Source organism: Petaurus breviceps, unplaced genomic scaffold (assembly GCF_028583685.1).
Source record: "Petaurus breviceps papuanus isolate PSGF00001 unplaced genomic scaffold, PetGlider_PUasm1.0 90775, whole genome shotgun sequence".
Classification (NCBI taxonomy): Eukaryota; Metazoa; Chordata; class Mammalia; order Diprotodontia; family Petauridae; genus Petaurus; species Petaurus breviceps.
In genome coordinates, this window is record NW_027187342.1 from 3,001,655 (window position 1) to 3,017,482 (window position 15,828).

General features: G+C 41.7%; 1 protein-coding gene across 3 annotated transcripts in view; it reads right to left on the reverse strand.

The window, feature by feature from the left end:
* NFU1 (NFU1 iron-sulfur cluster scaffold) overlaps window positions 1-5,107 on the reverse strand; it is a 57,456-nt gene extending 52,349 nt beyond the window's left edge. The window contains exon 1 of one of the 3 annotated variants that reach the window (XM_069068892.1): window positions 4,950-5,107. In XM_069068892.1, the coding sequence (XP_068924993.1) occupies window positions 4,950-5,008 (59 nt within the window). In that variant the 5' untranslated portion in view covers window positions 5,009-5,107. The remainder of the gene's footprint in view (window positions 1-4,949) is intronic. The other 2 variants (XM_069068893.1, XM_069068894.1) reach the window with 2 other exon arrangements.
* Between the last annotated feature and the right edge of the window lie 10,721 nt (window positions 5,108-15,828).

Below are 15,828 nucleotides of genomic sequence, written 5' to 3' on the forward strand. Positions count from 1 at the left end.
GGGGGGGGGCCTGGACCAAGGCTTCCCAGAATACAGATCAAATCACAGAACACTTCTCAAAGTGAGCCCCCAAAACAAAGCCTCACATCAGGGCTTATATAGCCTTCTCCTGGCTCAGAGAATGTAATAACCTTATTGACCCACTGGCCAATCAAAAAGTATCTACTGAAAAACAAGCCTCCCACCCCAGGCTTCAGGTGCACTTTAGCCTAGGGGCAGGGAAGATCTTCCAAATTTGCATTCCCATTACACACCCACCCAGAAACATCTGGCCGTGTAACCTTGATCAAGTTACTTAAACCCAATTGCTTTGGTATTGGCCAGGTGGCTCAGTGAGTAAGAGCCCCAGCCCCAAAGTTGGGATAACCTGGGATCGAATCCAGGCCCGTGTAACCTTGAGCAAGTTACCTAATCCCAACTGTTTTAAAAAAAAAAAAGGCAATAAATACATACTGTATGTGTATGTCTAGACTATGTAGCTTCTTTTTTTCTTCCTTTTTTGGAGGGGGGAAGGCAATGCAATTGAGGTTAAGTGACATAGCTTCTTCTTAGAATTAAAATTCATGCTTCAGTAACTAGTTATCTTTCCCTTTTCAACCATGCCATTATCCCAGGTTCCTCACCCCCGCTCCCCAATATAGCAGATTCTTAAGAATCAGGGAGTATAGAATGGTAAGGACTATCAGATAAAATTATACTTTTCATAGATCTTGTATTAAATACAATAAACACAAATTGTTCCACAAATTCACTAATGTGAACTGATCAAAAAATACTTCCTGCCTCATCATACAGGGGATGCCATGAAAAGGAAAATCATGAAAGCTTGCTCTGAATGCTCTAATCTATTATAAGAAAGTCAAGCTCAAAGTTAAGTTTCTCTCACTCATTCACTTCACCATCTATTAGTGGAGCATATGCTTAATTCAGTACTTCACTCTCTGTGGTTTTGTTGATGTTCATAATCCAAAGCAGCAAGGAAGATCATGACTACTATAATTTAGTGGATGCTCTTTGATAGTTGCTATGACTGAAAAATTCATCAACCTGTACCCATTTGGTAATGAAACTCTTCAAGCTTACCTTAGAAAATACACACATATTGCATCACCAGATCTGTATTCAAAACCTTTCATGCTTGATAAGGCTTGTTTTAGTTTGTGTTCTGACTGGCACAGACTTTGATAAACCTAGGATCATTCATCTAGTTGGCTTTAAATGCCTTTTACAACCTGGCCCCAATCTATTGACCTTTCCAATCTTGTTCAAGATTACACTCACCTTACTTCACTCTGAGATCCAGACATTCCAGCCTTCTTTTTGTTCCACACATACCCAACACTGTCTCCTCTACCTGCAAAGCACTGCCTTCTTCCATCCGCCTATCTGAATTCCTATTTCCTTCAAGACTTCATCTCAAGCACCACAGAAGGCTGGACCTGGAGTCAGGAAGATCTGAATTCAAATTCAGTCTCATATACTAGCTGTATAACCCTGGGCAAGTCACTTAATCTCTGTTTGTCTCAGTTTACTCATCTGTAAAAAGAAGACAATAATAGCATCTATCCTCCTGGGGTTGTTGGGAGGATCAAATGAGCTAATTGTGAAGTACTAAGTGCATAGTAAGTGCTATATAAATGTTGGCCATTATTATTATTTGGAATAGTGATACTTGTGATGAACTTATACTTTTTATGCAGTTTTGGTTTTAAATTCTGGAATACCCAAAGAAATACAGCAACAATGAAATGTCAAAGAAAAACTTGATCAGCTATCTTTATTCTTCTCTATCACTAATAGCTTAAACTGTTAAAGGAATCTAATCACTACCTGTGTAAACATTTGTGGGTGTCATTAGCAGGCTTAGGAATAGGGGAGGAACTGAGAAAAAAGATGGAAAAAGAGTGGGTGTAGCATCAATGTTGTCATAGAGATAATGTTGAGCAAGGAGTAAGGAAATTTGGTTGCTAACCCAAGGTCAAGCATCAAATATTTGTGTGATGTGAGACAAATTATTTAACCTCGTCAAAGCACACTACACATACTTTAATAATTTAAGAATCCATGACTTTGTTAATGTGGGTTCTCATTCCCCTTAGGAAAAACACAAATCCTCTATAATTAGACTGTGAGCTCCTTGAGGACAGGGACTGTCTTTTACCTTCCTTTGTATCCCCAGTGCTTAGTACAGTGACTGACACATAGCATGTGCTCAATGAATGATTACTATTTCATAGACAGATTTCAAAAGTTTCAGTGACTGAAAAATTGATGACCCTGCACTCAACTTGTTGATGGGCCTTTCCAAACTTAGCTAAGACCAATGCTTTGGACAACAGATAAGAGTCAAATCAATAAAACCACTGCTACTAGAAAAGGAAATGACAACCCACTGCCCTTTGGTTCCACTCACAATCCCTCTGACACCCCATACCAAAATTCCCTTCCTTGCCCACCACTCCTGTATATGTGTAGTCTCCTCCTCATTAGTTCTTTGAGGGCAAAGACTATCTTACTTTTGTATACAGTAGGCACTATATATAGACAGAGAGACAAAGAGGAGAGGGAGGGAGGGAGAGAGGGAGTGAGGGGGGGGGGAAGAGAGAGAGAGAGAGACAGAGACAGAGAGCCCTTATACTCTAACGAGCCCAGGATTATCTCCAAGTCACAATGAAACATCAGAACCAGGCTTTAGAAGAAGTACTGCACTGTAATTTACTAAGTCTTTTAAAATGCTTAATGAATTTCTGGGCCCCCATTTCCCTATCCACAAGATGATTAACTAAGAGACTAAGATTTGACTAAGTGTTTCTTTTCTAGGTCTAAGACCACATTATTCTATGAAAAATTAACAGGTGGTATACATGGTGGGAAAGATGGGCAAGACACATAAATTAGCACATAATTAAACACAACCTTATATAATTTTCTAATTAAAAAGACATTGTCTACCATGTCAACGTCTTTTCTCTTCAAGTTAAGCTTTTCCTGGGTAGGGACTTCCCTTTATTTGAGCCATAAAGTGATACAGTAGCAAAATCACTGGCCTTGGTGTCAGAGACCTTGGTCTGAGACCCAGCTCTGTCATTTACTGGAAGATCTTGAGCAAGTCATTTATCATTTACTCTTTCTGAGCCTGAGTCTTCTCATCTGTAAAATGAGTGTAGTAATACTGGCACTAGCTACTTCATAGAAATTTTATTTTTATTTTTTGCTTTTTGGAGGAGGGAAGGAAGGTAGGGCAATTGGGGTTAAGTGACTTGCCCAAGGTCCCATGACTAGTTTTGTGTTAAGTGTCTGAGGCTGGATTTGAACTCAGGACCTCCTGACTCCAGGGCTGGTGTTCTATTCACTGCACCACCTGGTCACCCCAACTTCATAGAATTTTTATAAGGCTCAAATGAAGTCATGCACATAATGAACTATCTAAATTATAAAGCATTATGCCATTACATAAATGAGCTATTAATATTCTTTTTTTCCCCTCATAATGTTTGGTAAATTCAAGCTGACTTGAGGTCCACTAATATTTCAGTTCAACTTCAAAAACATTTATTATCTACCTGCCAAGGTACTGTGCTAGATGATGCTGATACAATCTAATTGGGGGAAGGAAGGGGAGGAGATGTCAATCAACAAGCATTTTACTAAGTGATTACTAAGGGCTAGACACTGTGCTAGAACTGAATCAGTTCTGCCCACAATAATAATAGCTAACACTTACATAGTGCTTACTAAGTGCCAGGCGCTTTACAAATTATCATCTCGTTTGATTATCATCATCATCCTCATCTCACAGACAAAGAAACTGAGCCAAACAGCGGTTTAGTGACCTTGCCCTGGGGTCACATGGCTAGCAAGCGTTTCAGGCCACATTTGCAGTCAGGTCCTCCTGACTCCCGGACCAGTACTTTGTCCACTGTGCCACCCTGCTGCTTGCGGAGGTCACATTCTACTGGGGGTGACATGTACATACATAGGAATACAAAAACAGATAGATGGTGATAGGAATACCAATAACGTATGGCAGGGAGGATGAGTACAGGTTTAAACAGAAGTGCTGGAGGGAGAGGCTCTTTTTACCTCTCTGGAAAAGTGCAAACCAGACTGACTGCCTTTCAACTCCTAAGTTCTGTTCTAAGGAATTCTATCGCTAGGGTTCCTTCCGTTTCTGAAGTCTCTGTTTTAAGTCCCTTCCAGGCTAGATCCTGCGCTGACAGGTCTACCATTGCAGGTCCTCACCAGCTCTTTTATTTTGTCATCTGTTCCTTCTGCCTCTGACGTTCTACGTCCTACAGTCCCCTCTATTTCCAATATTCCAATGGCTGTGCCGGTCTGTTCCAGCGTTCCTTCCAATTTAATATGCTATTTGCTGTAAAGACCCTTCCACCTCTAAAACTGTACATCCTACGCAGACCAGCTTCCAGACTGGCTATTATTTATATTCTACGGCTCTTTCCAGCTGCTCTTATGCCCTACTAGGTTCTCCCTGGTTCTAGCATTTTATGTTCTAAGGCCCCCAGCAGCTGACATTCCCCACGGCCAACAACCCTCCCCACCCCAAATCGCGGCAGCAGCAAACAGGCGGTAGGTACTAAAGGTCAGGGTGTCCGGCCTTCCACCAAGAGGAGAGGAAGAGAACACCACGGAAGCGAGCCCGGGACACGTGACACTCCGGCACAACCAAGGAGAGGCCGAAGGAGAAGCCCCGCCCCTCTAGGACGCCGCTTCCGCCTGGGATCAGAAAGGTGGGGAGGAGAGAGGGGTCCGGGCTGGGGTCCCATTCACCCCGCCCCCCAGGAGGGCAGGGTAAACTCGGATACGTTACTAGGAGACACGGCCGACCACGGTCCCTAGCCTGGCTGTGGTGGAGAGAGAGAAACCCCCAGAGCTGTTTCAGCCTCACGTCCTCCCGTTCCCCGCCCGCGGGTTCCGGGAGCATCACCTACCGCCCGCGCAGCCCAGTAAAAGCGATTGCAGTTCCCGACGCCAGCCGGACGGCGGCCATGTTTGTTGTTACTTGGTTGCGCAGGCGTGGAACAAGGACCTTCCCTCCCTTCCCCTTCCTACGGAGTGGTAGGCCCTACCAAACGCCTGCTCAGAAAGGCAGGAAATGAAACGGACGAGGGCCGATCCACCTTGAGGAAGCGAGGCGGGGGAGCGGCGTGTGGAACCGACAGCCCTCTGCTGGTCAATTCAGAAATTGCAGAGCTCTTGGGGGAAGGTTGTGGCCGGGTCGCGCTGGATGGGAAGCATGTGGTTTTGTTGCTTGCTGTTTACCAGGAATGAAAATGCAGACGCCTAGCCAGATTAGGACAAATTTGTGCTCATCTCGGGCGCATCCTTAGTTAAGTAGAACACAGTATGAGAAAGGACCATAGAGAAGAAAACTTGGGAGACCCGAATTCAAAACCTGCCTTAGACACTTAATAACCCTATTTCCCCACCCTGGAGACCCCACTTCTTCATACATAAGGTGAAGATAATTATCCTGCCACCACTACCTCCCGGTGACGAAAGCATTCCGGCAGGGGTGAATTGGAATCCGATGGCAGCAGCTAGCTCTATTGTTGAATGTTTAGCGAGAGAAAAATGATTTATTGTTTAGTTGATTCTCAATGGAGATGTTAATAATGTAGGTGAAATATGAAACTGAGGTGCACATTTTTATCCTCCAAAGAATCAGTTAAACATTTGTCAGTACAGGCCTATCTGTAATTTGGAATATTTTATAAATGAGAGCTATGATTATGATTATTAGAGATGGTCTAGTCCTTTTATAGATGAAGAACCTGAATTCAGGTTGGAGAGGTTAAAGATTTGCCCATGTTCACATAAGTTGTGCGTAAAGGAGCTGAAGTCCAACCCTAGGTCTGCTGGCTTGAAGCCCCTGTTTTCCACTGTCCTATTTGGGTCCAATTCCACCTCCAGATGTATGTGTTCCTGATATTAAACCCTGGTGTATCTTCCTAGTATTCTCTAGTTTGGTCATGGTTAGCTAAACTGAGTCTACCACCTCCTCCTGCCTCCTTATAGCCAGCATCCTCAAGTGAGTTGACCTCAGACCACCCTCCAGAGTACCTTGGGTCTTCCATCTCTTGCTAGATGGGGTATGTCACCTGAGGGAAGGCTGCAAGTGGACTGGCAGGGTATCTTCCATCTACCTGAAAGCAATGACTTCCATCCAGCACAAGGCAACTGCCATCCCAGTCTTCCAGCTGGGATGTAGAGAACTGTGAAAAGAGAAGCAATCTACCCTCTGACTTCAGGCCTTCCCTCTCCTACTGTACCTGTTCTTTGAGGAAAATAAAAGGAAAGCTGGTGGGGAATGAACATTCTTTCTTCTATTGTGTAGACTCATTTTCCAGCTGTGTCCTTATCCTTCCTAACAACTTCTCTTTGAGATTCATGCTTCATATATACCACCCAGTCAAAATTCTGGTAGCTGCCATATACAGATCTTCTATGTCACTTCCCTTCCTTTTTCAATGAGTTTGATAGCTGGCTCACAATTTTCTTTCTTCTCCAACTCCTGCCCTCACACTAGGGGACTCCTATATACATTTTGACTCTCACTCAAATACCCTACCTCTATCTACATACCTACCATGGGCCTATTCTTCAACCCCACCTCAGTAACATACAAGGATGGTCATACCCTTGATCTCGCCATTGCTCATAAATGTACCTCCTCTATGTTCAAGAATTCTGATCTTACTCAACTATAATCTACTGGCTTTTCACCTCTCCTGTCTTCCCTTACAAAACCCTATTCTTCAATATGGTGACCTCCAGTCTTTTGACCCCTCAGTTCTCTCCCAGGGTATCTCCTTTGCACTACCCATTCTTTCTTCTTTTTCCATTTTAACCCCTTGGTGAACCAAATCAACTCTACACTGTCTTCCTTTCTTGAATCCCTATCCCCCTTATCATATCATTGATTATGCCCAGTTAATCCTCAGCCTTCAATCACTCCCACCATATGCAGCCTTTGTTCCTACATGAGTATTGCTGATTGAAAGTGGTGAAAATCTTGCAATTGTTCTGACTAGATCCACTACAAACTTATGTTACACAACCTTAACTGGGCCTTTACAGTTTCTAAGCAATCCTATTATACCTACCTCCCTTATCAACTCACTATCCCACTCTCCACATTGGCTTTTCCAAAATTTTTCACCCCTCCTCAAATCTCCCATGGCTCCCCCTCCCTTTACTCTATCAGCTGAGAATCTTCCCTCATATTTTACAGATAAAATAGAAGTCATTCTCAGAGAACTCTCTCTATTCCCCTTTTCCTCATCTCTTATCACGTAGATGCCTCTACCACTAACTCCTTCACCCTGTCTTACATGATGAAGTGGCCTTACTGCTTACCAAGACTAACGGATCTACTTAAAATTTTTTTTTGGAGGGGGGAAGGTAGGGCATTTGGGGTTAAGTGACTTGCCCAAGGTCACATGGATAGTTTTTTGTGTTAAGTGTCTAAGGCCACATTTGAATGCAGGTTCTCCTGACTCCTGGACCAGTGCTTTATTCACTGCACCACCTAGCTGCCCCTTGGATCTACTTCTTAACTGATCCCATGCCATCCATTGTCCTCCAACAGACTGCCTCCACTGTCATCCCCATCCTATCACTTATTTTTAATTTCTCCCTGTCTACTGGCTCATTCATTCTACCTACAAACATTCCCATGTCTCTGTCATCCAATCATTTCATATCTCTTCTGCCCTTTATAGCTAAACTCCTCCAAAAATCCAACTATAGTAAGTGCTTCCACTTTCTCTTCTCTCATTCTTTTCTTAATTCTTTATAACTCTTTTCTTTCTTTTTTCCTTATAACTCTTCATAATTTGACTTCTGATCTTATCGTTTCACTGACACAGCTCTCTTCAAAGTTACTGATGATCTCTTAGTTGCCAAATCCAATGGCCTTTTCTCCATCCCCATTCTTCTTGACTTCTCTCCTGCCTTTGACACTGTTGATCATCTTCTCCTTGATACCCTCTTCTCTCTGGGTTTTCAGGACACTCCTGTCTCCCAGTTCTCCTACTTATCTGACTGCTTCTTCTCTGTCTCCTTTGCAGGATCTTATTTCAGATCTCTCTCTGTAACAGAAGGTGTCCCTTAAAGTTCTGTCCTGGGCCCTCTTCTTTTCTCCCTCTACATTACTTCACTTGGTGATCTCATCATCTCCCATGGATTTAACTACCATCTCAAATCTACCTATTCTGTCCCAATATCTCTGCTGACCTCCAGTCTCACATCTCCAACTGCCTTTCAGATATCTCAAACTGAATGTCCAGTAGACATCATAAACTTAAAATACCCAAATGGAACTCGTTATCTTTCCCCCTAAACTCTCCCTCTTCCTATTCTTCTTGTTACTATAGAGGGCAATGCCATCCTCAGGCTCACAACATAGGAGTCATCCTGGTTACCACATCCCCCTTATAGAAACTGTTGCAAAGGTCTGTTGATTTCACCATTGGAACATCTCTCCAATACTTTCCCTTCTCTCCTCTGACACTACCCCCACTCTGGTGCAGGCTCTCATCACCTCTCATAACTGGATTACTGTAATAGCCTGCAGGTAGGTCTGCCTGCCTTGTCTCTCCACACTCCAATCTCCTCCATTCAGACACTAAAGTAATTTTCCTAAAGCACAGGTCCAGTCATGTCACCCTCCACTTCTTCCCCATTCAGTGAACTTCAGTGGTTTCCTATTGCCTCCAAGATCAAATGCAAAATTCTCTCTTTAGCATTCAAAGTCCTTCATAACCTAGCTACCTCTACCTATCTAGTCTTCTTGCACCTTACTCTCCTATATATTCTCTTTGATCCAATGATGCTGACTGCCTAGCTTTTCCACAAACAAGACACCCCATCTCTTAGCTCTGGGCATTTTCTCTGGTTATCCCCCATGTCTGGAATGCTCTCCCTCTGCTCAGACTACTGACCTTGCTGGCTTCCTTTGTCTCCACTAAAATCCCACCTTCTATGGGAAGCCTTCTCTAAACCCTCTTAATTCCAGTGCTTTCCCACTGTTATTTCCTATTTATCATGTACATAGCTTACGTAACATATATATATGTATATATGTATGTATGTATGTATGTTTGCAAGTTGTTTCTCCCATTAAATTGTAAGCTTCTTGAAGGCACGGATTGTCTTTTGCCTCTTTCTGTATGCCCAGTGCTTAGCACAGTGCCTGACCCATAGTGGGCACTTAAGAAATGTTTATTGATTGATTGATCTTGTTTCTCATCTCATTTTTTTTACTTTCCTCCTTCTCTTCTATCGTATTTTATTCATCCTTGAAAGTCCTACTCAAACATTGCTTTTGTGGAAAGTGTTACATAGTAGTGATGATGGTGGTATAAGTCTGAGTCCCTGGCCTCAAGGAGTTTACAGTTTCACTGAAGAGGTGACACATACTTGCATGAAGCAATAATAGTAGTCATCATCATCTTACCTTTAATATAGTGTTTAATGGTTACAAAGCCCTTAACATAAATTATTTAATTTTATTTGAATTGATAATTTGACTCCTCATACAAAACCAATTTTTAAAGACTACCCCCTCAAAATTCATAAATACTCTGTGAAAGCAAAGATTTTTTTTTCTTTTTTCACATCAGGAAGTTCAAGTCCTAGCACACACACTTGGCAGCTGTGTGATCCTGGGCAAGTCACTTTCTCAGTTTCCTCATGTCAGAATAATATCTACCTCAGAATTGTGAGGATTAAATAAGATTGTGTGTGTGTATACACACACACAAACATACAAACACATACATATATATTTGCGTGTATGTATATATAGAAAATTGCAAATCCTAGAGCATTTTATAAATGTTTTTATGTTCTGTGGGCCTTATGAGACAAATAAGGTGGTTGGACTGAGTGATCTTGAAAGCTTCTCCTAGCTCTAATGTTCTGTGATTCTCTCTGATGTGTGGTGCAGAATGCTATCTATCACAGGGACTTCAGAGGCCATCTAGGCCAATCCTTATTTGAAGCATGACTACTTTCTACAGCATCTCTGACAAAGGTTTATGCAGCTTTGCCTAAGGACTTCTGGAAGTACTGACTTCTTCCTGACACAGCCTGTTCTATTTTTAGACAGCTCTAATTGTTAGGGAAAATTTCCTTGTATAAATTGACTTGCAATCTGCCTCTTTCCAAGTTCCCCAATTTATATCAGTTTTTCTTTTGCTACCATGTAGATCAGGTCTAACCTTTATTCCACATGATAGCCCTTCAGATATTCAATGATAGTTATCACCACCACTACCCTTTTCCTCTCCCACTTCTCCCTGCCTCCCTTCTCCCCACCCACCCCCAATCTAATGTATACAGACCCAAGTTCAAATCTGGTCTCAGAAGCTTACTAGCTATGTGATCCTGGGCAAGTCACTCCAACTTGTATGCTTTAGTTTCCTCATCTGTAAAATGAGCTAGAGAAGGAAATAGCAAACCACTCTAAGAAAACTCTAGGGGTGACAAGGTAGCATAGTGAATAGAGCACTGGCCCTGGAGTCAGGAGGACCTGAGTTCAAATCCAGCCTCAGACACTTAACACTTACTAGCTGTGTGACCTTGGGCAAGTCTTAACCCCAATTGCCCTGTCCTCTCCCCTCCAAAAAGCAAAAACAACAACAACAACAAAAACCAAACACACCTCTAAATAGGGTCACAGGGTCAGACACAATTGAAACAACTAAACAACTCCCCCACCTCCTATCTTCCCTTCTTCGGACCAACCTGCTCCAATTCTATAGCCAAGCAGCTAAATTCAACAAAGGCTTAAGAAGGAAATAAAGCAGAGCCTTCTCTCAAGGAAGTTACATTTCGCTGGTATTCTTTTCATGGTATAGTCTCAAATCCCCTTACTGTCTTGATCATTTTCTTCTGGACGCACTCAAGTTTGTCAATGTCCTTCTTCAAATGTGGTGCCCAGAGCTGTCCATAATACTGCAGGTATAGGCTGACCAAAACAGAGAGAAGCAGGACTCTCACCTTGCTGCTCTTCTATCACTTCACCTTAAGCTCTCTTTGGCTTTCCTTAACTGCCGACTTGTCATTGACTTAGTATTATGCTTGTAGTCTCTCTCCTAAGCACTCGCTCTGCTACAGCTTGGGTTCTTTTTACATGGACTGCTCCTTAGACATGTCTTCACCATCCAGTCGATTTGCAGGTGATTTTTTGAAACCATGCTCAGGACTTTACATTTTTGTACTGATGCTTCATAAATACTTGATTGACTAATTAAATTTCATGTCATTAGAGATGGCTCACCGCTGCAGTCAGTTTGCTTAATGGATGCTTTTTATAACTTGAATGTAATCCGTCAGATAGTAAAAATCCAAGAGGAAAGCTTTCCACTCATTGGGCAAACTTACATTTGCATTTATGGAAATAGGTGAACAAAAATCACAGGCTAAGGTATGGAGAGGGCTGTGAGTTATAGCTATAGAGAAACACGTCAAGGAAATGACCAATATACTAAAGGATTTATTTACATATACACAGAGCTATCTGTAGATAACAGAATTTGGCATGAGAACGACAGGTAAAAACCATGGGTTATAGTGGCATAATCACTCTTAAAACCAATTCTTTACCCCCCCTCCCAATCTTCTTTTTTTTTTTGGAGGGCAGTTGGGGTTAAGTGACTTGCCCAAGGTCACACAGCTAGTAAGTGTGTCAAGTGTCTGAGGCCAGATTTGAACTCAGGTCCTTCTGACTTCAGGGCCGGGGATCTATTCACTGTGCCACCTAGCTGCCCCCTCCCAATCTTCTTTGAGACAGCTGTGGAATGGTATTGGTTTTGGAATTTAGGAATCATTCTGGCAGTTAACAGTTAATAGCAGTTATTAAGCAACTACTTAATTTGTTTTAAGTACTGAGGATACAAAGGAAGGTAAAAAGGCAGACCCTGCTCTCAGGTAACTAACAGTCTAATGGGAGAGACAAAATAAGAACAACTTTGTCCAAAATATATGCAGGATAAATTGGAGATAATCAACCAGGGGAAGGCACTTGTGTTAAGGGGAACCTGGAAAGGTTTTTTGTGGAAGGTGAAATTTAAGCTGGGGTTTGAAGGAAGTGAGGAAAGCAAGGAGGCAGATGAGAAGGGAGAGAATTCCAGGTATGGGGGATAGACAGTGAAAATGACAGGAGTCATTGTAAGGAACAGCAGGGAGGACAGTGTCACTGCATTGTTCCTAGGCAGGGAGGGTGAGTTGTAAGAAGACTGGAAAGGTTGGAAGGAGGGAGGAAGAATTTTAGATTTGATCATGGACGTGACAGGGAGCCAGTGATGGCCAGAGAGAGGGATGGTAACATGGTCAAATTTGGGCTTTGACAGCTGAGTGGAGGATGGACTGGAGTAGGGGAGAGACTTGAGGCAGGGAGAACAACCAGAAGGCTATTGCAATAGTCCAACTGTGATTTGAATCCCTAGCTCTGACACTTGCTGGTTTTGTGACCCTGGGTATATCTCTTTGAGCGTTAGCTTCCTCCTCTATAAAATGGGGACAACATACTTTTACTTCCAATCCTGTAGGGTTGTAATAGGTATTTAAAAAAAATAGATCTCAAATTGCTCTAGAAATGAGATTTACCCTAGGATCTTCTCATTCTTTTGGTGGGGTCCTAATAAGACACTGGTTCCAGGTATCAACATTATGGGTAACCAGTTATGCCTTTCCTCATTTTTTTGGTAGAGATACAAATTTTGTTTTTCTTAGTAGTAAAGAAAAATATCAGTTGATTCAACTTGGTTCAAAATAATCCCCTACCTAGAATTTGATGAACATACTACTAGACATGCAGTATTTCTACTGTGGAGCTTAGGGGGATATTTCGAGATAGGGTGTTGGCATGGATACAGCTGTGCCTCCAACAATGCTGAAAAAGCCCCTGAGACTACTGGTTAAGAGAGCTGAGGTCCCTCCCATGTGGGAAAGAAGCTAAAGGACAGATGTAAATTAATTGAGAATGAATAGATAGCAGCTAGGAACACCTTGGCAGAGGATAACAGTAGTTTTCAGCACATGGAAGGAAATATTAAGTTAAATATTGAACTGTTGAGGCAGGGAGGAGTTCTAATCTTAGCAGTGAAACTTCACATGGCCTTCTATACTGTCTATGCCTGGGTCCTCTCCAATGTATGCTATACTCTCTGGCCACATATGTCCCATCCACTGGTGATATGGGAATGATGGAAGAATATATCTACATTATGTGAATTACATTAATTAAATGTCTTTTACTCTGAAATAATGTGAAGGAAGGAAAGAAGAAAAGAAAAGAACGGAGGGAGGAAGGGAGAGTGGGAGGAAGAAAAAAAGAGAAAGGATGAAAGGAAAGAAACCTTGAGCAGAGTTTTGAATAGAGACTGACCTTAATTGTACCTTAAACCTTCAATAGCTTTCAGGGCACTAATGTTTGAAGGAGGACTGAACTACCATTAAAACATAATCCATTATGGAAACACTTTCTTTCTGAAATTTCTTTGTCTGTGCTATCTTTATCAGGGTTATGCCCAACTTCATTTGAACTCTAAGGGAAACAATTGTGTCGTCTTTGTGGGGAGGTTCCTTGTAAGCACACAACAAATATAGGGGTTTGTCATTCCTTCTGTTTGGGTTAATAGTCAGACCTTCTTGGCCTGGTATCTTCCTGTTTCCAGTCTTATCTCATATTACGTTTCTTCATGCATTGTAGGCTTTGGTCAGACTGCAATACTATCTGCCCTAAAATAGTACAATCGGTCTCCCATTTGTCTTTTTCTTCATATCATTCCCTGGACTTGGAATGGTCCCTTTCTCTCTGTCTGCTGAATTTCTACTCATCCTTTAAAACCTAACTAGCCAATGTGATTTCTATTATGCTGCACTACCCAACTAAAATGTCACTTCCTTCACAAAGCTTTGCCTAATTCCTGAGTGGTAAGAACCTTCCCTGGCAAATCACATATAACATTGTGCTTTGCTCCTTTTTATGGGCTTTTATCCTATCCCCTTCTATCTTTCCAGTTTCTTTGGACCAATATTACTCCTCCACACTCTGTAATCTAGCCAGACTGGCCTTCTTTATGTACCTCACGCATGGCACCCCAAATCTTGTCTCTGCACCTTTGTACTACTCCTGGTCATCTTCTTTGCTAGGAATATACTTCCTCCTTACCTTGACTTTACAGAATCTCTCTCTTAATGTGCAGCTCCAGTAAAATCTTCTGCATGAAGCTTTTCTTCATCCCTCCCAACTGCTAATACCTTCCAAACTAATTTATGTTTAATATTTTGTATACATTTGTATATATTTATAGTCTCTCACATTAGAATGTAAATTCCACGTGATTAGGAATTGTTTCTTGATTTTCACTTATTTCCAAAATGCTTAGCACAATGCCTGGCACATAGTATTCACTTAATAAATGTGTGTAGATTGATAATATTAGGTCCATGAGGACAGGGCCTATGCCTTATCAAAAAAAACCCAAACACCCCAAAAAACAAAACCCCTTCCTAAAACCAAACACAAATGCCAGCTTTTCAAGAAGTCTTCCCAGTTGCCTCTTGGTTGGTAACATCGTTCCTGAATGTTGAATCTTTTTTGGCCTCATGTAGCCCTTTGTTTTGTAACTTGTTAATAAACTTATTATGCAACAGTATGTTGTCCTCGTTCCTTTGGTAGAGTTTCATAAGGTATCTATATTGATATCAGCTTCCTACTAGAGTGTAAGCTCCCTGAGGGCAGGGACTGTTTTAAATTTTTTTTCTACCCTCTCTGTCCTAGTACAGTGCTTTACTATCATAGAGGCTTAAAAAACATTTGTAATATTGTATCTTACCTAGAATATCTCTAAGAATTTGTCCTTTTGAGAGTTATAACTGTCAGATTCTTTAGTATTTCCCATCAGAGGGTATGAAGCATTTGGTGAAGCTAGAATGTGAATATTTCAGTATTTCAGATGGAAACCTCAAATCTGGAAGTCTTATCTCACATTTCACCAAGAAAATTGAGGCAATTTGTACAAGAGCTCCCCTTTTCCCTTCTTCTTCTCACTATATTCAGATATCTTCCCTCACTATTTCCTCTTTCCCCCTTGTCTCACATGGAGATAAGTCCTTTCTTGTTGCCAACATCACTCCTTTAGATGCATCCTTGAACTCATATTATATTCTCCATCATTTACCCCTCTACCATCCCTACTCTCTCACTAAACTTCAATCTCTCCCAATCTACCTGCCTATAAACAGTTCTATGTCTTAAAAAAGCTTCACTTAATTCAGTCATCCCCATTAGCTATTATCCTCTATCTTTCTTTCCTTTCATGGCTACGAAAAAGCTGTCTATGATCGACTGTTATCTATAGTTTCTCTTTCCTCACTTTCTTCTAAACCTCTGCAGACTGGCTTCTGACCTTATCACTCAACTGTTCTCTCCAAAGCACCAGTGCTTTCTTAATTGCCAAATCTATTCAACTTTTTTCAATCCTTATCCTTCTTGACCTCTTAATGTTTTGACATTATCGATCACCTTCTCTTGGGTATTTTCTCCTTTCTAAGATTTCATGAAACTTTTCTCTCTTGGTTCTCCTCCTACATATCTAACAGTTCTTTCTCTGTCTCTTTTGCAAGCTCTTCCCCTCAAAGGGTTATGCTGGGTCCACCTTAAACCTGAGAGCTGATTATTAAAATTTTAGTGTGACCATTTATACCTAAGAAACTGACAACTACAAATCAGGGCTTGATTTACCGTTTTGTTGATTGTTTCCAATGGTGCAGAAACCGTGGCCTCAAGGCCCTCTA